Here is a 23,860-nt window from a genome sequence, read left to right on the forward strand (position 1 = left end):
TATCAGATATGGTGGACAGGCATCTAAACATATAAGAGGAGCTGGGGTCCTTTTTTTTGTATCTTTCTTCTTATTTCTTTATTGAAAATTCTTCATAAATTCAAACATTCTTGCTCAAAGCTATACTGCCCGACGGGACCCGTTTCGCCAACAATGGCTTTTTCAAGGGTTCCAGCAGGGAGCACTATATAATATAAAATAAACAAATTACAATATAGAATACACATAAAATAAAATTGTTGTACCCTAATGTCCTGAGAAATACTGTATTTTAACTTTATTACTATTTAAAGACTATATTTAATCTATAGGATAATATATAAATAAGTAATGAATATTAAATTGATCAATTGTTAAATTATTATCTTTCAAATTCATCATGACTCAATAAATACCTTCGATGTAGATACCAATGTTGAATAATTACATATAATAAATGATGTAATAAATAATATAGAATAATCAATTCACAATTACATATTGAATGATGTATGGATATTGAATAAATACCAATCAAAGACAAAAATAAGATATTAAATATTAAAAAGCCCACATGTTAATACATAGATAATAATCATAAACACATTTAAAAATATTCTAAATAAATTATTATATATTAAATAGTGAGTAATAAATTTAATATAATATAAAAATACTATAAATATGCAACCCAAAAAAACTTTATAAATATTTTTACACAAAATATATATATATATACATATATTTAACAATTAATATACATAATAATGATAATTAATAATTAATTTGAAAATTAATAAATCACTAACTGAATTATGAATAATAAAAAAATATATAAACAAAATGCTTAAAAAGTTTTTAAATTAAAGTGCTTAAAAAAAATTTTAAACGTGCTAATAGATATAACAGTGTTAATAAATAAAGAATGAGTTTCATCAACAATCGGTTAATTATTTATTGAAATATAATATTAATTAGAAATTATTAATTTAAAAATTTTAAAGATTTACAAACTTGAAAATTTACCAATGAGCAAACACCTGTGTGTAATCATGAAAATTAATTAGTTAATAATTCATTTGTTTTGTTTAGTTTATGGATTACAGGCTTCTCTTACTCATATCAGCTGAAATGACTTATACATTGGCCTGGTGCCAATAGACGCTGTATAGATCAACACGAGGAGTATTTTCCCTACATTTATATGTCTAGATTTAAATTTTTTATTATTCCTTTAAAAATTTTTTGGGTTATTTGAGGGAGTACGAGTGTTTAACATTGTTTTGGTAGTACAATTTACTTGCTACAGCAAACGCATGCGCTATTTCTAATTATAGACCACATGGTGGTTTTCCACTGGTCAGCGCATGCGCTTGTGACTATATAAGCCCAAGCAATATGGCCGCCACACGCTCCTGCCCTGGAATTATGAGGAAGCCAAAATAAGGTTGGTAACTTTAAAAGTAATATTAAATAGATTAACCGCCGGAGGCTACTGCCTTACGTTTATCTAGAGTTTTAGAGAATTGATAAGATAAATTATCGCTCCTTCATAAGAGTTAACAGGAGCGTAGCCTCTCGATATTGTTAAGCCATCACCTGGTTTGTTATCTAAATCAGACGCGAGCTTTGCTTCCTTCAGGGTATTTTCTAATTATTGTTTAAATTTGTCTTCATGAGTTAAATTGGCTTTTTAAGTAGTTGTGCCACCACTACTGCTGTCTCTTTAAGTAGACGCAAGAGGTATTTCATTGGCTTTTTATCCAGTGTCTAATGTTATCTTCATGAATTATTTATAGCCGCTTTATACATGAGTGCTAACCCTCTAATGAGTTGAATAGGTTTAATCCATAGGACAGACGTTTGCTGTATAGCCTAGCGGTAATAGTAAACCAGGGTGTAGAGTTAAGCCTGTATCAATTAATTGTATTAATCATGATTAGTAGTTTCCATTCTAATTGATTTTTAACCCGCTAACGTTTCATAGAATAATAATCATTGAATGAGTTGGATTCTTAAAATTTATACAAAAATTTTTAATAATTTATATTTTCACTAGTAATTATTCTGGTTTGTGAGATTAAAAATGATTAAATAATTAAAATCTGTATTAAGAAGTTATTAATTTATCAATAAGAGTCAGCAAATAGTATATTTTTTAAAATTAACTGATTAATTTTCATGATTACACACAGGTGTTTGCTCATTGGTAAATTTTCAAGTTTGTAAATCTTTAAAAATTTTTAATTAATAATTTCTAATTAATATTATATTTCAATAAATAATTAACTAATTGATTGTTGATGAAACTCATTCTTTATGTATTAACACTGATATCTATTAGCACGTTTAAAAATTTTTTAAGCACTTTAATTTAAAAACTTTTTAAGCATTTTGTTTATATATTTTTTTATTATTCATAATTCAGTTATAGTGATTTATTAATTTTCAAATTAATTATTAATTATCATTATTATGTATATTAATTGTTAAATATATGTATATATATATGTTTTGTGTAAAAATATTTATAAAAAGTTTTTTTGGGTTGCATATTTATACTATTTTTATATTATATTAAATTTATTACTCACTATTTAATATATAATAATTTCTTTAGAATATTTTTAAATGTGTTTATGATTATTATCTATGTATTAACATATGGGCTTTTTAATATTTAATATTTTATTTTTGTCTTTGATTGGTATTTATTCAATATCCATACATCATTCAATATGTAATTGTGAATTGATTATTCTATATTATTTATTACATCATTTATTATATGTAATTATTCAACATTAGTATCTACATTGAAGATATTTATTGAGTCATGATGAATTTGAAAGATAATAATTTAACAATTGATCAATTTAATATTCATTACTTATTTATATATTATCCTATAGATTAAATATGGTCTTTAAATAGTAATAAAGTTAAAATACAGTATTTCTCAGGACATTAGGGTACAACCATTTTATTTTATGTGTATTCTATGTTATAATTTGTTTATTTTATATTATATAGTGCTCCCTGCTGGAACCCTTGAAAAAGCCATTGTTGGCGAAACGGGTTAATCAGTTGATGCGTGAGATCGTTCTGCGTTGTTTGCGGCTCAATTTGTACATTAGGGCTAGGCATGTGCCAGGGAGTCGCAACTGTATTGCTGATGCTCTTTCTCGCTTTAACTTTTCGCAGTTTCGTCGGCTGGCTCCAGACGCGCAGCTCCGTGGGTTGCAGATGCCGGATCATTTATGGAGCCTGGTCGGGAAGGACTCTGGGACTTGCTGAGACTGTCAGTGGCTCCTACCACCTGGACTCGCTACAATGCGGGATTCCGTCGATTGTTCGCCTTCCTGTCTTCCCGGGGTTGGTCCCCGGGACCAGTATCCGAGACCATGCTGGCGGAATTTGTGCTGGATTCGCATTGTGGGGGTTTGTCGCGGGGAGTTGTGGCTGGCCACTTAGCTGGTTTTACATTCTTCTCCAGGGCCTTGGGGTGGCGTTGCCCGTCCTCGGGTTTCCTAGTGCGTAGACTTCTGACGGCTATGGCTAGGATTGCGCCGCAGCAACCCGATGCACGACGGCCAATTTCTCATGACTTGTTGATGAGGTTGATCGTGGAGTTGCCAGCGGTGGCTCGGTCCCGATACGAGGTGCTGCTGTTCACTGCTGCTTTTTTGCTAGCTTTTTCGGAGCCTTCCGTGTCGGGGAGCTATTAGTGCATCCTGCTGATTCGGTGGGTGCACGAGGCCTTTTATTGCGGCATGTACAGTGCGGTGACAGTACCGTTAGTTTATATCTTGCCAGATCCAAGACGGACCAGCTGGGCAGGGGCCTTACGGTGGTTTTGCATAAGATAGTGGGTGTTACTTGCCCGGTTACGGCTCTGTGTGCCTATATGGCGGTTCGTCCTCCTTTGGGGTTGGCCTTGTTGTTGCATGAAGACGGTGGGCCCCTTACTCGTTATCAGTTTCTAGCTGTGCTGCGTCTAGTTTTGCGCCAATGTGGTGAGGATCCGGCGCGCTTTGGTACTCATTCATTTCGGATTGGGGCTGCCACTTGCGCCTTTCTGGCTGGGGTGCCGGGTGAAGGGATTCAAAGGTTGGGGCATTGGTCCTCAGACTGTTACAGGAGTTACATTCGGCCTCACGGGGTGGCACGAGGTTTAGAACGGGGAGGGACCTAGGTTGGGCTGCTCAGTTAATGTTTCCACTGATGGGTACCTTGGTCTCGGGGAAGTGGGTGGCTATAGTTGGTTGGTGCATGCTCAGGTCTGACACTTTACTAACCAGGGTTTTGTGTTTGGATTTGGGCTGGATTTGATTGTTGGGTTTGTCTTGCAGATGCGGTGCGGCGACAGCGTACGGTGTGGATTGTCGGGCACTCCTTCATCCACTGGGCGGGAGAGCGTGCCGCGATCCGGCCTGGGGGTCAGCACCTGGGTCTGCAGCACTTGGGCATTTGCGTGTCCTGGTGGGGTCAGCGGGGCATGCGGTGGCATCAGCTGTTACCGTTGCTGGCTGACTTCCGTCGTCGCCCTCGTCGTCCGGATATCCTGCTGCTGCATTTGGGTGGTAACGACGTGGATTCCCAGCACCTGATTGACACTATACTGGGTGATCTTAGGATGGTATTGGAGTGGTTCCCTGGCACGACGCTGCTGTGGTCGGACATTATTCCTCGACCACGACGGCTGGAGTCCTGGAGATGGACCAGGGGTTTGTGCAAGGTTAACCGTCAGGTAGGGCACTAGGTGGAGTCTAGGGGGGGGGGGGTGCAACTACGACACGACTGGGTGGATGTGTCCTGTTTAGGTTTGTTTGTGAGGGATCGGGTACATTTGTCAGATGTGGGCTGGGATTTGCTGTTGGATGATTTCTCGTCGGGTTGCGAGCGTTGGGCGCTATCTTAGTCGCAGCTCTGTTCATTGGTGGGGGGGGGGCCTGTAAGGGTTACAGGCCCTATGGCGGTATCTCGAGCTACTGGCTGGGCTCATCAGGGGATGAGCGGTGGGCCGGCTGGGAGCCGTGCCTGGTGGGTCAGGTGACCCGGGTTAGTGGGGCATGTGGGGGACATGCCACCCCCCAGATTCTTGCTTCATGGCGGGGTCGGGGGCATAACTTGTTTTTACAGTAGCTCGAAATAATTTGTGTTATAATGTTTATATTGTTTATACATTGTTATGTTATTTAACAACCTGTTATGACCAATAAACAGGGCTGCGGCTATTTTTCACCATAATTAGTGTGGAGTTTTTGTGGGATAATGTAGGGGAGGGGTAAGGGTTTGAAATATATATAGGTAGCGGGCCTATCCAGATTCCGCTGTTAAACCTATTAGGGATTCCAGCGATTAGGCAAATTGTATACTCATCCCTAGAGATCGTTCTTTCACAGTCATTGGTCCTCAACTCTGGAACGCTCTCCCAAATTACATTCAAACAAACAATCTTAAACGCTTTAAAACATTATTAAAAACTTTCCTGTTCATACATGCATTTGACCAATGATTTGGAAAATGAACTAAGGAGCCTAACGGAGACTAGTCTGAAACGAAGAGCACAAAATCAGTTTTTTAACTCTTTAATTCTTTATTTTCTTGCCTTTACTATATTGTAGTTCTACCTTTACTTATATTATTTTAACTATTAGTTTTTATATGTAAACCGCACGGTATATCAAATGTCAAATAAACTTGGAAACTAAGCCTGAAGCCTCAGTTAGGCCAAATTTGGGTTAGGCCTGGCAGAATACGTCATGCTGAGACCTAACTGCAAGGGGATGTACACATGGGTAGAGAATGGACAGTCATAAATGTCTACCCTAATTACACACACAGTTTTCTATGAACTACAAATTATGCACTTAAGCATGCCAATTTACACCTCCATCCTATGATAAGTTATGAATGTGCACACGTTACCCATGTTCTAAAAAATGTTTATTTTTTTAACCTAGGAGTCATGTCTGGGGGCAGAGAATGGGCATTTCTCAACTAATCAGTTATGGCCTAATTCTAAAAACGTTGTCCCGATTGTAGGTGTCCTACTGTCATCTATGGACCAATTAGGGGACACATGAAAATAAATAAATAAATCGATGGGGCGAAGTTATGCCTACAATGTAGGTGTCGTTCGCGCACGTATGGATTTGTCTAGGCATGCCTATGGATGTCTAAGGCCATTGTATGTGTGGTTTATGCTGGAAGTGACCTTATGCATCCAAAGACATGTCTAGGTACTTCTCACAGACAAGAGTCAGATGCCTTAAATGTAGGCCTGTAAAATGCTGGCTTACATTTAAGATGTCTGTAGAAGGAACAGACACGGTTCTGGACATGGCGCATACCGGTGATTGACATGTCATAGGTGCCCATTTTCATTTGTCTACCACTGCAGGTGCTGTTTTTAGAATCAGACCCTTAGTGAAGCTAAATTTACTGTTCACTGATTAGCACGAGATTAACTTGAGTCTTTACCCCTTAAAAATAGGTAAGGGCTCACGTACTAATTTTTGCTAATGGCAACATTAGCACATGCATAAACATACCACTTTATAAGGACAGTGCATCTACTGACATCACTTTTTATAATGTCATATAAGAAATGAACTCAGGAAAAGGCCTCAGAATCGGAGCTTACGCACAGTCCTGATCACAGACTGAGATTGTCAGCGTAGTTTTTTTAGCTCCTTAGCTCCAGTCATTGGCCGGAAAAACCTGAGAATTTGTTTTAAATATTTTTAAATAATTTTAATAAATATTTTTAAATACTCTAAATGACTAAATATTCTATAGATAGATGCAACTGTTCTTCAGTATTGAAAAACACCAGCAACTGAGTACTTATCTCAATCTCATGTGCCTCATTGTATCCATGAAAGCAGTGGAATAAAACATTGTATCCATGAAACGGCAGTGGCAACAATTTAACAGCAAACAATGTAACATCTGAAGCTGAGGCAATACTGAAGCACATGAGATTGAGATAAGTGCTCAGTTGCTGGTGTTTTTCAATACTGAAGAACAGTTGCATCTATCTATAGAATATTTAGTCATTTAGAGTATTTAAAAATATTTATTAAAATTATTTAAAAACATTTAAAACAAATTCTCAGGTTTTTCCGGCCAATGACTGGAGCTAAGGAGCTAAAAAAACCACGCTGACAATCTCAGTCTGTGATCAGGACTGTGCGTAGGCTCCGATTCTGAGGCCTTTTCCTGAGTTCATTTCTTATATGACATTATAAAAAGTAATGTCAGTAGATGCACTGTCCTTATAAAGTGGTATGTTTATGCATATATAATAGGTTGAATCCTTTGAGCCACTTTGGGTGATATTTCTTGAACATTAGCACATGGCCATTAAACCAGCAAATGGAAAATCAGCCATTTTCCAGCTGCAGCAAAAAGTGGCTTTAGCATGAGGGAAAGATCCACGTAAGGATTTGTTAGACTCATACCCTCCAACATTCAACACTATTTAACCGACCAGGATTGGCCCCTCTCACCCCCAATATTCAAAACTATTAAATCGGCCAGTAATAGGTTGGTAGTTGCCTGGCGTTGGCTGAATATTGGGCCCATGGTTCATATGTACTGGAGGGAGCTGTGATCTATGATCCCTGGCTAATAACTATCAGTGCAATAGCTTAATTAAATACTCGGGGAGAGGAATGAGGAAAGTGCCATGACTCAAATAAGACCAGTTCCAATTGAACAGAAGTAAAAAAAAAAAAAAAGCAGATCATACATCTGAGCCACAATCCCCCTAAAATAAATGTCAAGTTTATTACAATCTTGATATACCACCCATCGAACCTTCTGTATATTTATAATGGGTTAAATAAAAGGGGAAGTAGCAGGGGATTGGAAAAGGATATAGTAAGAGCAATGCTCACAATTGGGTAAAATGTTAGAAAGATGGAAGGAGGAGAACATAAGACTAGCCTTACTGAGTCAGACCAAAGGTCCATCTAGCCCAGTAGCCTGTTCTCATGGTGGCCAATCCAAGTCACTAGTGCCTGGCAAAAATCCAAAGAGTAGCAACATTCCATGCTACCAATCCCAGGGCAAGCAGTGGCTTCCTCCATGTCTTTTCTCAATAACAGACTATGGACTTTTCCTCCAGGAAACTGTCTAAACCTTGATAGGAAAGAGTGAGGGGGGAAAAGGGAATGGGAAACAGGCTTTCATCATGGTGGACATGGGGACAGGCATTACTGAAGGATGATCGTTATCTTCTGGTTAAGGGAAGAGGTAAGTCATAGGCATCATGGAACCGGAAAGATTTGAGACCAATCTTAAATTTGGTTAAGAATGTTTAGAGATGGAGAGATGCTGAGAATGCGTTCCCTAAAGTGGGTGCAGTCACAGAAAATATTGCGTGACAGGTTGTATCGTACGTGATGTGACATAAAGGTGGCTGCAGCGAAGTGTTTGAGTTGCGGGCAAAAGGAATGAGTAATCTATCGATGAATACTTGGGTATGCTCTTGTTGGTCCTGAGGATGAAACAGTGTAATGGTTTTATTGTTTATATTTCTGAATACATTATTTCGAATAGAACTTTGGCAGCATTGGATTCTTTAACTGTAGATTTTGCATTGAAAACCAGCCCATCCATGCTGTCAAAGAATTATTTTCCTCTCTCAACCCCCCCCCCCCAGCAAAGTATGTGTGTAAAACTAAAATAGAATGAGCTACTAGGGCTGGAAAGAATATTGTCATATAAATTGAAAGAACTTGCCAATGCCTCGTAATACCGTGTCTCTGTTGGTCTCTTTTCATAAGGAGCTTGCTGGAGAACAGTCTTGACATTATAAGAGAAAGAAGTGGCAAATTCAGCCATCAAAAGCAGCAAGCGGGTCCGGTGTTAACACCACAAATACCTTCCTTCTTCCCGTCTCCCCGAATCTACCCGATCTACTATTTACCTTCACATAGCCAATCACACATTAGACATGATCTTTGTACCATTGTCCCAAAAGCCTAACATCTCAGATCTGTCGGTCGTGCCCGTCCCCTGGCCTGATCATCATTTCATAACTTTTACTTTCACTTGTTCTAAACTTAATCTTTCACATCTACTTCCTAAAACTAAAACCATTACTTTTAGAGATTTTAATAACCTCGACAACAAAGATATATCTTCAATTCTTGACCCAGAAATCTTAATCGCATTATCTGACTCCATCGAAAATCAATTGTCTATCTGGAACTCATCTTTGACATCCCTTCTTGACAAAGTATCCCCACTAACATCAAAAACTATTTCTCATCGTAGAATTATTAATCCTTGGTACACTTCAGAGCTTCAAATGATCAAACAACAATTGTGTTCTCTAGAAAGAAAATGGCGACAAAACAAAACACTCAACAATCTCCAAAAATATAGGGAAAATGTTTCATTATATAAGACCAAAATCAATCTGGCAAAGAAATCCTATTATTCCAATAAAATTGAAAAAGCAAAAAATTCTTCTATACTCTATAACATCTTAAAATCTATGGACCCAAAAAATAAATTAAACAATCCCATGCAAAAATCCTCATTAAAAGCTCAAGAACTAGCCGACACATTCTCTCAAAAGATAAACAATATTTGTAATTCCTTTTCCCAAAACACACTAACCAACTCTAATGTCACAGTTCAACCAGAACTCATTCCGACAGCAAAATGTTCAAATTTCAAAATCCCCTCACTTCAAGATATTGAATCCTTATTTCAACAGGTTAATTAAAAAAGTTCCCGACTCAAAATAATTCCACCTTTTTATTTGAAAAAACACTTTTATTTGAAAAAACACTTTTCACATTTTGGCCAATTCATATTATCAATCATTCAGAATAGTTTACTCAAATCTACAGTCCCACATCAATGGAAGACTGCTTCCATTACCCCTATCATCAAAAATCATAAAATCAGCATCAATGAAGTATCTAATTACCGCCCGATAGCAAATATACCATTTATTGCAAAACTAACAGAAAAACTGATTTTTAATCAACTTTCCGACTTCATCGAGAAAACAAATGCTTTACACCCCAATCAAACTGGATTCAGAAAATTCCACAACACCGAATATTCATTAATAGGACTAACCTCGAATATCCAATACTATCTAGACCACCACAAATCTGTTATTCTTTTCTCTTTAGACATATCTGCTGCCTTTGACACCCTAGATCACGATTTGCTTTTAAACAGACTTGAGGAAAAAGGAATAAATGAGAGAGTTTTAAAATGGTTTAACTCATATCTTGCTAATCGAACTTCCTTTGTTAGATTCAATAACGAAGATTCCATTTCTTATACATCAACATTTGGGATCCCGCAAGGATCCATTTTGTCCCCTTTACTATTTAACATTTTCCTTTCACCATTATTAGAGATCTGTCAGGCTATAGGCTTCATTCCATATTCATACGCAGATGACATTCAACTTATACACCCCTTGGATCCGGAAAATAACATAGAAATCTCTTCTATTAATCAAAAATTAGAACAAATACAAAATTGGCTTAACACAAATAAATTAGCTTTAAACATTAATAAGACCAAATCTATGCTATTCAACTGGAAAAAAGACATATCACTCTCTAAACCGTTCTATCTCAATAACATCCCAATCAATTTGGTATCCTCAGTTAAAATTCTTGGTGTACTTCTAGATGACAAATTAACCTATCACGAACATATCTCTCTCACTGTTAAAAACTGTTTCTTCAAATTACGTCAGATTAGGTCAATTGCCAAATTTCTTAGTCCATCCTCATTAAAGATACTAATCCATTCCTTTATAATATCAAAAATTGATTATTGTAATGCCCTATTTATAAACATTACACAAAAAGAAAAAAGGAGATTACAGATAATTCAGAATACGGCCATAAAACTAATTTACAACGCAAAAAAATTCGACCACTTATCCCCACTATTAATAGACGCTCACTGGCTACCAATCGGTCATAGGATTTTGTTTAAAATAATGCTTCTCATTTTTAAGACCTTGGCATCCAGTGGAACCACAATTCATTTCTAGATCATTGATCCCATATAAAACCCAACGCTCTTTGCGATCATCAGATCAAAACTTACTTTCCGTACCTTCCTTGAAAATCATAGGGACTAGAAGATTAGATATGTTCACTGTGGCGGGTCCACAATGGTGGAATGCCCTTCCTCAGTACATTAGAACAGAACATGACATTGTAACATTTAAAAAACTTTTAAAAACTTATTTATTTAAAGATGCCTATAACTCTTGAAACCTTTTTACCTGTTTTAATAACACTATATAGATTGTGCTTTGGTATTTTGTACTCTTTCCTCTTGTTTTTCCCTTCCTTTCTTACCATACCCAATATTGTAACTTTTAACTCCTTTCCTCACCCCTCATGTAAGTATCAATTGTAATGTCATTGTTATTATGTTAAGTTTTTTTATCTATTTACTTAGACTATGTACATCGCCTAGCAATTGTAATAGGCGATTCATCAAAAGCTTTAATAAACTTGAACAGAGATCTTCTTTTGTAACCCGCCTTGAACCGTAAGGTAATGGCGGAATAGAAATCTCTAATGGAATGGAATGTTTAGATTATTCTCAATGAATCTATCTGTCTATACCTATCTAAAGGACTGGAGGTGGCCACTCCTGTAGTAAGAGATGGTTAAGAGCTCACAGCTACTCTTTTCTTAGTTCTTCCCAATTTATAAAACAGAGACAAGTATAGAAATGCTACTTTTAAGTAGAATATTCTATGTCATAATATGTACTGTCAGATATTTTTATTGCTATAATGTCTATTGCCTATGTCCAACTTATTCTTGCTGTACAGTCTTGGATGAATTTCTTAAAAAAACAGTAAATAAATCCTAAAAAAATAAATAAAGTTGAGTGAGTTCACGACTCCTCCAATCAGATCTTTTCCAAACAAAATAGTAAAACAATACAGGTGCAAACCCAACATTGAAATACAGTGATTATACATCAGTTATCTTGCTATCTAATTTATTCCCCTTTTACTAAGCCATAGTAGAAGTTTCTACCACGGCCCGGGGTGTTAAATTTTCCAACGCTGCTCCGACGCTCATAGGAATTCTGGCAGAACATTTAGCGCCCCGTGCTACAGTAGAAACCTCTACCATGACTTAGAAACAAAAAGGGAGGGGGTAGTTTTAAAGGTTTAATAGCTAGCGTACACATTGCTTTCATAATTACATACCTACAGACTGGTTATTATGTTAGTAGCAACATCAAGCAGAGATAGTGATCACAATAAACACATTCAAACAGTATCTACACAATGAAATACACTGACAAAACAACTATGTCCAGAACCAGAGCACACACAGTATTTAACACTTTTTAATGGCACTGTTGAGCATACAGAAGACTGGAGAGATGAAATGTAGTTGAAACGCAGCCCCATAAATGCACGACAATGGAATAACAGGGCCCAACGAAATGTACAACATAACCAGAAAAATGAATGAGCAAAGCATGATGGGACACATTAATACTAGGGTATTAACGGGAAACCAAACTTCATTGAAATATACTTTTGCCTTTTTGGCAAACAATTTGATGAAATGGATCATTTTAAAGGCTTAGTGGAAGATCTTCACTATGCTGTATGCATACGTGGGGTCTAAAAATGACAAAACGGGCAAAATTCTTTTAATACTATTTATTCTAACTTAATGCAGTCAACTGAATATTTTACAACATGAACAACAGCTAATGAAATAATTGACTCAAATGTCCCACTGGAATACTCAGTACTGGACTGTGTCCATTTGGGTCACAATTGTGCCAGCCCACAAGAATACAATAGGCCTAAGACATTCCATCTGGATGTTCAAGAGTCCTTACTAGAGTGAAGTCGCTTTGAAGTAGAATGCAATGGAACAGAGAGTCTATGGCATACTGCTGCAAGTGTAAGATCCAGTGCCTGGATTTCAGCAATATCAATAAATTAAAACAAAAAGGATCAAGAGGACTATTAGCTAAGAAGAAGGAGACCCAGAAAGATAACAAGCAGATGGCCGAGAAAAAGACTCTTGAGAGAGCCACAAAGCAGAGTGTAGAACAGCTAAACAAGTAAGAAAGGACAAAGCTAAAAACCAGAGACACAAGGAAAAGAGGAAGAAAGAGCAAAAGAAATAGCAGAATCGTTTTTAAAGGAAACATTCTACTAGAAGAACAAAGATAAAATAGGGACGGCAACAAGAGGGAAAATGAAAGGATTAAAAAGAGAGTATGGGGGGGGGGAGTGTGGCGCAGTGGTTAAAGCTACAGCCTCAGCACCCTGAGGTTGTGGGTTCCCACCCCCACTTAATCCCCCTATTGCCCCAGGTACATTAGATAGATTGTGAGGCCGCTGGGACAGACAAGGAAAAATGCTTAAGTACCTGAATAAATTCATGTAAACCGTTCGGAGCTCCCCTGGGAGAACGGTATAGAAAATGGAATAAATAGTGAAAAAAGTAGTAACAATGAGTTAAGAGTGCCCAAAATGGCTTAGCAGAAAGTTACAGCAGATGAAAGTGAAATGAAACAAGGCAATACGATGATAAATGAAAAGTTAGAAGTATAAAAGGAAAAGGCTGGATTGATAGTGTGGTTTTTTTCTGCTTTCATATTCTATGTTCCTGTGGAAAAAACGATCTGGGAAGAAATAAATGTTTAAAAAGGGTCTGAATTAGAACCATATACCTATATCATACACATCCACAGATATGAAGTCAAACTGGATCCTAAAAGACAGCTGCATGTATTCCTAGGGAATAAGAAGTGCGAAGCAAAATATTCAAACAGCTAAGCTAAACCTTGCCATTCCTAGAAATGCAACATGATGCAAATTTATCCCTGTTTGTTCGCACACAACAAAGAGAAAAGCCTTGTTCGATTGGATCGGTATTCGGCTTCAACTTAAACATTAACTTAAAATGCTTGTCTTGCATATTTGAAAAAGAACACATAAGCAAACGAAGCAAAACGAACTGCTAGTGCTAAGGAATGATATAGAATCTGTTAATATGAAAGCTCTGTATAAAATGTAGCTGTAATTCAATTAAACTAAACTAAACTTTAGGTTTGTATACCGCATCATCTCCACATTCGTAGAGCTCGGCACGGTTTACAGGAGATGGGGAAAAAAAGGAGCTACAATGAAGGGTTAGAGGATCAAGTATGAAGAGTTTTTTGAGGGTTTAGGATGTCATACATGGAAAAAGAATCAGATTTTTGAGAATAGCCAGGTCTTCAGATGTTTGCGGAAAAGTTGGAGGGAGCTCATGTTCCGTAGAGGGGAGGAAAGGTTGTTCCAGAGCTCGGTGATTCTGAAGGGAAGGGAGGTCCCTAGTTTTCCTTTATGGGAGATGCCTTTTACTGAGGGGAAGGATAGTTTTAATTTGTGAGTGGATCTGGTGGTAATAGGATTTGAGGAGTTCCAAGAAAGAGGGAGGATCCCATGTAGGATTTTGAACGCTAGACAGGCGCATTTGAAGTGGACTGCAGCTAACTTTGCCTAAGGAAAGAAATTGATGAAAACAATTTAGGGACAGATTGTAGTGATTTTAATTTCTTTTCTAGAACTACATATAATTTATGTTTGGCTTATTATTTCCAGTGGTTATATAAATCTTGAGAAAAATTAGACTTTTTGCTAGTTGTGATAACTTATCAGATCAACCTAAGAACGCCAGAGATATGTATTTACACAAGTAAATGGTGATTTCAGAAAGCTTCTATTTACAGATAGAGATCAAGAGGTTGCAGACATTTTAAGGGATGTGGCTTGGACAAGCTAAACATCTAGATGTGCATTCCCCATATTCCATGTTTCGTTTTTGCACCATCAAAGGGGAAACATTGATGGGGTTTTACATAAGAGATTACAAGAGTAATTGTCCCTAAACCATTATAGATTATTTCTGCCTCCAAACCCCAAATTGCAGCCTATTTAAATTGTTGGCGTTTGGACATATAGGTTTGTAAAATGGGAGCAGGCTACACATGTCAAGTGTTGGAAGTTACAAATGGAGGTGGCCATGAAGATGCCAAGTTGGTGATACTCATTTTGGACACCTGTAAATTTGTAAAACGGCTGCACGCGTTCCTGTACTTCCTCATGGGTATTTTACAAGGGGTGCCACGTCCTGCAAAGCTTAAGTAAAATATGGATGAAATTGAGCGTCTTCCTGACCTCGACATCTGAATTCCAATCAGCATATTTTAAGAATGAACTTTTATGATCACATCAGCTCCTTCTACAAATAATTTGGTTTATAGAGATCTTTTTTCCTGACCGACTGAAATGTTGAGGGAAAATGCCTTTATGAGACTACATGTCCCCATACTGTGACCTACAATCACTTTTCATCAGAAAACGGAGACAAAAAATCAGCCTGAAACGGCACCCTCCGACTTTTTTTATGCTTCTTTTGCCATCTAACATCTTAATCATTGCTTAAAAGATGTAGGTGCTCATTTTCAAAGCACTTTACAAAGTTACGTAGAAACATATGTAGCTTTGAAAATGAGTCTCTTAATGAGTTTGAATTCTTGTGGATCAGTTGGAGAAAGAGACCAGGATCTGTCCTTTTCTTATCAGGCTTGTGTATATATTGCTATACACGCACCATGCCATGGGCTGCTGTGCTCATTCTCTGTCCGAAACATGGCAGGATGAAAGATGAAAGGGCGGTTTAGACTCCCGTGACAAGATGATGGTCAGAAAGTAGAGATTACGACCAGACATCAAACACACACTTGAAACAAGAAAAGATGAGAGAAAACAGAGGAGCAGGGCCACATTGCAATTCTGAAATGGGAAAAGAGCTGTTCAAATGACAAAAAAAAGGTGAAAATGGAGTTAATAGTGTGAGGTAACACTTCAAATCAAGGGAGCGAACATACCATTAGTCGGATGCTTTGCAAACGACACAGAAAATCGTTTTACGGCAGGCATAGACAACAGTTCTGAGGAAATAAAAAAGAGGCATTGGCATTAACATTCTGCTTCAGCAAACACAAGCGCACATACACATGCCTACAAAAAATATTTCACAATTCGTAGCATAGCCACCCTGTTTTGATGCAAGATATATCTTTTTTGTTAGCCTAGTCGCCCTGAGTAAACAAAACCCCAACTCACAAAAAAAGAGAAATGTTTAATCTTAGCTTGCTGCTACAAATCTCTCTGTTCTGCTTATATTATTGTTCTGTGCTTATAGAAGCTGGGCTTTCTTCTGGAATTTTCTCCATACTGAACTGTCCAAATACAGTCCCAGAATGTCATCAGTCGCTCTTTTCTTATGCACACCTTGTTCACATTATCACACCAGTTCCGCTCTAGTGCAGATTCTTCCATTATGTACAGCTTCCTCTAGATCACGGATGGAAATATGTTCTTTCTGCATGACCTGTTCAGCCTCAGCAGTTATCCTTTTGGTTTCCATGACTACTGAGATCTATTTCTCTCCTAACGATGGTTTCCCATACGCCACTGGAAATTCTGCCATTCTACAAGATCTTTCCATACATAGTGCTGGTTTATTCTTCTATTTGCTCTATGCTCCAAATTACTGTTGGTAAATACTGTGTTCTCTATACAAATCTCGGCCATCAATATTAATTCTACATGCTCTGTTAAAGCACAGCTGCTTACCCGTAACAAGTGGTCTCTCAAGGCAGTAAGATATTAAACCTCATGACAGGGTAATGTCATCTGAAAGATCCCAGGCTATAAAGGAAAAAAATTTAACAAAGCTCCCCAAGATTGTACAGCAACCTAGCAAGGTTTCTAGTTAGGTGACCCATGTATGTGGGTCCTCCTGTCCTGGTCAGATCTCATTGTGTCACCTCATTTCTATGATAAAGTTTTTCTTTTCTTCTTTTTTTGTGAAGACTGTTGTCTCCCTGTTGAACACCCATTACAGATAAGCAACTTATTATATAGTCCTCACAACTGGGACTCTTTAGCTACAGGAACCTTTAAAAACAAAAAAATGAAAGGGCAAAATGAAAAAAAACCTCCCCACAATTCTAATTTCTCTTCAACAAAGGCAACCTGGAAATAGCAACAATGAACCTTTCAAGAATGGAATTGGATTTTAAACCTGAGAGAAATGCCACATGACAGATTGCTCAAATTAAATAAGACTGAAGAATGTATGTTGCAAGAGAATTTGAATGTTGACTTAAGCTTCCAGTGAGGACTGATGAAGACATCTTGATGACACTATACCGATGATCCTAGGAAACTACTGAATGAATGTTTGTATGGGATGTAAGATGGTTGTATGAAGATATTGTTTATTATACATCCCTGAGTTTCAGTTAAATCAGTACGTTCATTTCTATTCTAATGTTAAAACACATTCTCCCTCATGGTCAAGTGGTCTGGGGAAAAAACATTGGGAGGACAATTGACTGTTTTAAGGTGAAAATCCAATATTGTATTAGGCAAGAACAACTTATTATTGAAAAACAAGATTAGGGTGGATCAGTCACTAAGGCTTGGAACTCACTTAACTATGTCATAAAGTGACTGCCACCAAAAATAAGATCTTCCAGGTTACATACTGGCAGGAACTTCAGGTCACAAGAGTCTAGCGACTCTAAAGGTATTTTCATTAGCTAGGTAAGTAACAGAATGAGGCCCCAAGAAACAGCAGGAGGCTGAATGGAAGGTTTCAATAGAAGCAAGCCCCATAAAAATAATTTTAAGAAGCTCTAAAGGCTATGGGGAGATGGGTTTTCCTTCTGCATTGTGGTGATATGGTTCACCTTAGTAGAACAGGTTTTCAGACTTGGCTCTGATAATGTAGAAAGCATCAAGCAGTTTTTGTGTAGAACAGGAAAAGGCATAAAGGGTATTTCTGTCGCAAAGGATGAGAAATCTCTTTCACTTAAAATCATAACACCTTCTGATGAACTCTCTCTTACAAGCCTGAAGGATTTGAGAGATGTTGGGGGAAAGCACTACCCCCCACCAACCAGATCAATTCCCTAATGGACAACTGCCAGAGATGTGGTAAACTAATCTGTCCTGGCCAATGCCAAAAGGAAAGTGAATGGGATTTGATATACTGCCTTTCTGTAATCGAAGTGGTTTACATATTATATAAGATACTTATTTTGTACCTGGGACATTAGAGAGTTACGTGACTTGCTCAGAGTCACAAGGAATCAAACCTGGTTCCCCTGGTTTTTAGATCACTGTACTAACCACTCGCTGCAAAATAACAGGTCACTATTACCGTATTGGGAACAGAATTGGTTAAGAATGGTTATCTTTGCAATCTTAGAAACATAACTGACTATGTGTCAACTTTAATATATATATAGTCTATATCTTTTTTTAAATGGATATTTTTGCTACACACATCTGACACACTTCCCTGTATTTTAGAACAGGATCTAGTCGACAGATTCTGTTCTAAAATACAGGTGAAAAATAAGACACACTGACCTGTATGCCTCAATTCCTACTTCTATAACCTATCTAAAATGGCACTGTATTTGTGTATTTCCTATTTTGCAATAGAAATGTATATGTACTTAAATCCCATCACCATTTTCACCTGCTATAGGGCATGAGAAGTAATCATGAGGAGGCTGGGCTTAGATGATTCAAGTGTTGGGGTGAAAATAGGCAGAACAATCATCGGCAATCTGAGATACACAAATGATACTACCCTGCTGGCAGAGAATGAGAAGGACTTCAAGATATTGATCCTGAAACTGGAAGAAGAAAGCAAGAAGATAAGACTTTACCTGAATAGCAAGGAGCCTTAAGTGCCTAGGCCAATCAGACCCTTCCTGGTGCATCCTGGCCAATCGGAATCTTAGGCCCCTCCCAGTACATCTTAGGATGACTGGGAAGGCCCACCATTTTGAAGAGGCAGGCCTGCGGGCAGGAGGGAGTAGGCACCCCTACTGTCAATCTTAAAAAAAAAAAAAAAAGTTATGGAGGGGGGAACAGAGGGAGTATATGCTTGAGCTGAGAGGTTCTGAGCTGACCACTAGACCAGAAGGGCCTTTCTTTGGGTACTTGTTGGTGGGGTGGTGGGACAGGGGCCTTTGTGTGTGTGTGTGTGTGTGTATGGTGGGGTGGGGGGGGGTGGGTGGTCCAGAGGCTCAGAGCTACTAGGGTTGCTGAGGCAGGAGGGAGTGGGAATCCCTCCCATCTCTCTTATTTTTCGGGGGCCATTGCTGTCATTGGGGGCTAGCTGATGTCATTGTCGGGGGGGGGGGGGGGCGGTGGCTGTCATCGGAAGGGGGAGTAGGGATGGCACAACATTTTTTATGGGGACAGATATTATGTAAGGGTAACAAATGCACTACATCTGTGCCCATTAAAAAAAAAAAGAAAACATTATGGCAGACCTGTTGATAACAGTTACTGACAGGTTTGCACCTGTTGGTTTTTTAGGGTCATTCGAGGTAATTGCTAAATTTAGTGCATGTTGAAGTGATGTTAGGGCATCAATCTACCTCATTTGTATGGCAGAGTTGGAGAACATATGAATGCATGGAAAAGCACGTGGTGACCATTTTATACACTGGGTCAGCAAATTAAGTCAAAAGATTAAATTAATGACTTTGAATTTACAAATGGCACAAAATTATTCAATCGACCTCCCTTGTTACTCTCTCTCCCAGATTTTTGATATACATATTAAAAAGCACTATTTCCAGTACAGATCTTTCTGTTAAGTCTTCTACAAGTCTGAATGGTAAATGGCATAATCTGGGCACTAACCCACATTGAAAAGCTCCAGCACATTGGCTAGAACCTACATATATACAGTCATGTGAAAAAATTAGGACACCCCATGAAATATTCCGTTTTTTCTTAAGAAATGTTCACATATCGATGTCAAATCTTTTTTTTATTTATCACTGGAAAAGAAAGTGATGTAATTGCAGGTAAACAACAACATTTTCCTTGATTTACTCATGAAACAAAAGATATCCACAAAAATGTGTATTCTAACTGAGGAATAAATTAGGACACCCCTACATATCCTCCTACTTATAGTGGTTCAAATCACACACAGGTGTATCAGATCAGGTGCACATGATTAGAACATTGTTACTCAGCATTTTAAAAGAGGTTTGCCCCACTTAGACCTCAGACATTTAGTTTGGTGTGCTCATGACTGCTGCGGTGAGAGTGAACACCATGGTGAGATCAAAAGAGCTGTCTGAGGCCTTCAGAGAAAAAGATTGTAGCAGCTTACAAGTCTGGTAAGGGATTTAAAAAGATCTCAAAAGAATTTGATATTAGCCATTCCACAGTCCAGAAAATAGTGTACAAGTGGAGGACTTTCCAAACAACTGCCAACTTGCCAAGGTCTGGCCCGTCCAAGCAAGCTGACCTCCAGAGCAGACCGCAAGATAAGAACATAAGAATTGCCGCTGCTGGGTCAGACCAGTGATCCATCGTGCCCAGCAGTCCGCTCATGTGGCGGCCCTCTGGTCAAAGACCGGCGTCCTAACTGAGACTAGCCCTACCTGCATATGTTCTGGTTTAGCAGGAACTTGACTAACTTTGTCTTGAATGCATGGAGGGTGTTTTCCCCTATGACAGACTCCGGAAGAGTGTTCCAATTTTCTACCACTCTCTGGGTGAAGAAGAACTTCCTTACGCTCATACAGAATCTATCCCCTTTCAATTTTAGAGAGTGCCCTCTCGTTCTCCCTACCTTGGAGAGGGTGAACAACCTGTCCTTATCTACTAAGTCTATTCCCTTCAGTACCTTGAATGTTTCGATCATGTCCCCTCTCAATCTCCTCTGTTCGAGGGAGAAACGGCCCAATTTCTCTAATCTTTCACTGTACGGCAACTCCTCCAGCCCCTTAACCATCTTAGTCGCTCTTCTCTGGACCCTTTCGAGTAGTACCGTGTCCTTCTTCATGTACGGAGACCAGTGCTGGATGCAGTACTCCAGGTGAGGGTGCACCATGGCCCGGTTCAGCGGCATGATAACCTTCTCCGATCTGTTCGTGATCCCTTTCTTTATCATTCCTAGCATTCTGTTTGCCCTTTTCGCTATCATCACACATTGCGTGGATGGCTTCATCAACTTGTCTATCATAACTCCCAAGTCTCTTTCCTGGGAGATCTCTCCAAGTACCGCCCCGGACATTCTGTATTCGTGCATGAGATTTTTATTACCTACATGCATCACTTTACACTTATCCATGTTGAACCTCATCTGCCATGTTGATGCCCATTCCTCGAGCATGATTAAGTCACATTGTAAATCTTCGCAATCCCCCTGTGTCTTCATTACTCTGAATAACTTCGTATCGTCCACAAATTTAATCACCTCACTCGTCGTACCAATGTCCAGATCGTTTATAAAGATGTTGAAGAGTACGGGTCCAAGCACCGAGCCCTGCGGCACCCCACTGGTGACATTCTTCCAGTCCGAGTATTGTCCATTTACCCCCACTCTCTGTTTCCTATGATCCAGCCAGGTTTTAATCCACGTTTTTCACCCTCGATTCCATGGCTCGCAATTTTCCAAAGTAGTTGTTCATGTGGAACCTTGTCAAACGCCATCTGAAAATCCAGATATATGGGTCGCCCTTGTCTATCTGTCTGTTTACTCCCTCAAAGAAGTGCAGCAAGTTCAAGATGCTAAAAGAAGTCTCCCAAAACCTAAAATGTCATCACGGTACTTACAGCAGGCTCTTGCTACTGTTAATGTGAAAGTGCATGCCTCTACAATCAGAAAGAGACTGTACAAATTTAACTTGCATGGGAGGTGTGCAAAGAGGAAACCATTGTCCTCTAAAAGAAAAATCAAGGCCAGACTGAAGTTTGTCAGAGAGAACGTAGACAAACACCAGGACTTCTGGAAAAATGAGGAATCTATGGACAGATGAGTCTAAAATTGAACTTATTCAATTGAGGAAGTTATTTTTCTTTTCATTAGTGTTTTCTTGGCGTACAGCAAATACAGCATTGCAGGAAAAGAATCTCATACCAATTGTGAAGCATGGAGGTGAAGTGTCACAGTTTGGGGATGCTTTACTGCAGCAGGACCTGGCCAGCTCATCATCATAGAATCCACCATGAATTCTACCATGTATCAGAGGTTGCTTGAGGAACATGTGGAGACCTTCTGTAAGTAAACTAAAGCTGAAGCAGAATTGGACCCTGCAACATGACAATGACCCAAAACATACCAGTAAATCCACCAAGGACTGGCTGAAAACTAAGAAATGGAGATTCTTGGAGTGGCCTAGTCAAAGCCCTGATTTTAATCCCATTGAGATGCTGTGGGGTGATTTGAAATAGGCTGTACATGCAAGAAACCCCTCAAAGGTAAAAGAATTCTGCATTGAGGAGTGGGCCAAACTTTCCTCAGACCAATGTCAGAGACTGGTAGATGGCTACAAGAAGTGTCTCACTGCAGTTATTTCAGCCAAAGGGGATAACACTAGTAATTATGGTGTAGGCTGTCCTAATTTATTCCTCAGTTAGAACACACATTTTTGTGGATATCTTTTGTTTCATGAGTAAATTAAGGAAAATTTTTGTTGTTTACCTGCAATTACGTCACTTTCTTTTCCAGAGATAAATTTTTTTAAAAAAAGGTTTGATATCGTTATGTGAACTTTTCTTAAGAAAGAACTGAATATTTCATGGAGTGTCTTCATTTTTTCACATGACTGTATAACCACACAAATTGACCCAGGAGCAAAAGAGAGGGTGAGAAATGAGAATGAGAAACACACAGCAGAATGGTTAAAGACTGATGACACGGAAGGTATCAAGGCACAGTTCACGTGCACTTAACTGGTTGCATCTTCTAAACAACTGCAGGTCATTAACCTTCATTTTCCACCCATATCTTTTTATAAAAACAAAATAGAAGAGTTTATTCCAGTAAATCATGTAGCTTTATGCACTACACAAGCAAATAATGGTCTAGCCTTCTAACCATTTCCCTTGAGGCTGCCAAAAGATGAGCAATGCTTTTTCAAAGACAGATGAGCTAGTCAAAAGAAAAATGTATTTACAATTATACTTTTTGATTATGTAATGTAATGTAATGTAATTTATTTCTTATATACCGCTACATCCGTTAGGTTCTAAGCGGTTTACAGAAAATATACATTAAAATTAGAAATAGGAAAGGTACTTGAAAATTATGATACATCTGACCAGTAATCAATCTCACCAGAGCATAGATTACCTACTCTTTTTATTGCCTTGTAAACCAATGCTTCCCAACCCTTTCGTGCCAATGACTATAGCCAAAGAAAACTGCGTGACGATCCCACCCCCCACCTCCCTCCAGCTGGAGGTACAGAATGACGACACACCTATGGAAAGCCAACCTAGGTCATGATCTCAAAAACAGTGAATTCATTTGAGGTTCTGACCCATAGTTTGAGAACTTCTGTTGTGAAAAGAACCTATTTGATTCTCCTGTCTTCATAAAGCTGTCCAACCTTCCTGCTAGTCCTTCAAAAAACTTCCTATCCTTTCTACTGGACCCATGATAAACTTCCCGTCTCTCTTGCCACTTCTGTGAGAAATCTTCACCCATCACCAACCCAATAATCTCCCTTCTTTATCACTTGCTTAGAAGGAAATTTCCCATCCTTCTCGTCCTCTCATCTATCATGGAAAATAATACATAAAAAGAGTATGACTGGTAGCCCCTATAGAGAGGGAAAGGTATTGGGACTTGTATACCACCTTTTAGTAGTTATATAGCCATATTCAAAGCGGTTTACACACAGGTACTTCAAGCATTTTCCCTATCTGTCCCAGTGGGGTCACAATCTATCTAATGTACCTGGGGCAGTGGAGAATTAACCCTTACTTTGCAAGCTA

General features: G+C 38.4%; 1 protein-coding gene across 1 annotated transcript in view; it reads right to left on the bottom strand.

Moving 5' to 3' along the window:
- The window catches only part of PPIP5K1 (diphosphoinositol pentakisphosphate kinase 1), a 201,687-nt gene that overhangs the window by 26,198 nt on the left and 151,629 nt on the right, over positions 1-23,860 (bottom strand). The window contains 1 exon segment of the mRNA XM_033919568.1: positions 15,913-15,975. Coding sequence (XP_033775459.1) covers positions 15,913-15,975 — 63 coding nt within the window.

This window comes from Geotrypetes seraphini, chromosome 14, assembly GCF_902459505.1.
Source record: "Geotrypetes seraphini chromosome 14, aGeoSer1.1, whole genome shotgun sequence".
NCBI classification, from domain to species: domain Eukaryota; kingdom Metazoa; phylum Chordata; class Amphibia; order Gymnophiona; family Dermophiidae; genus Geotrypetes; species Geotrypetes seraphini.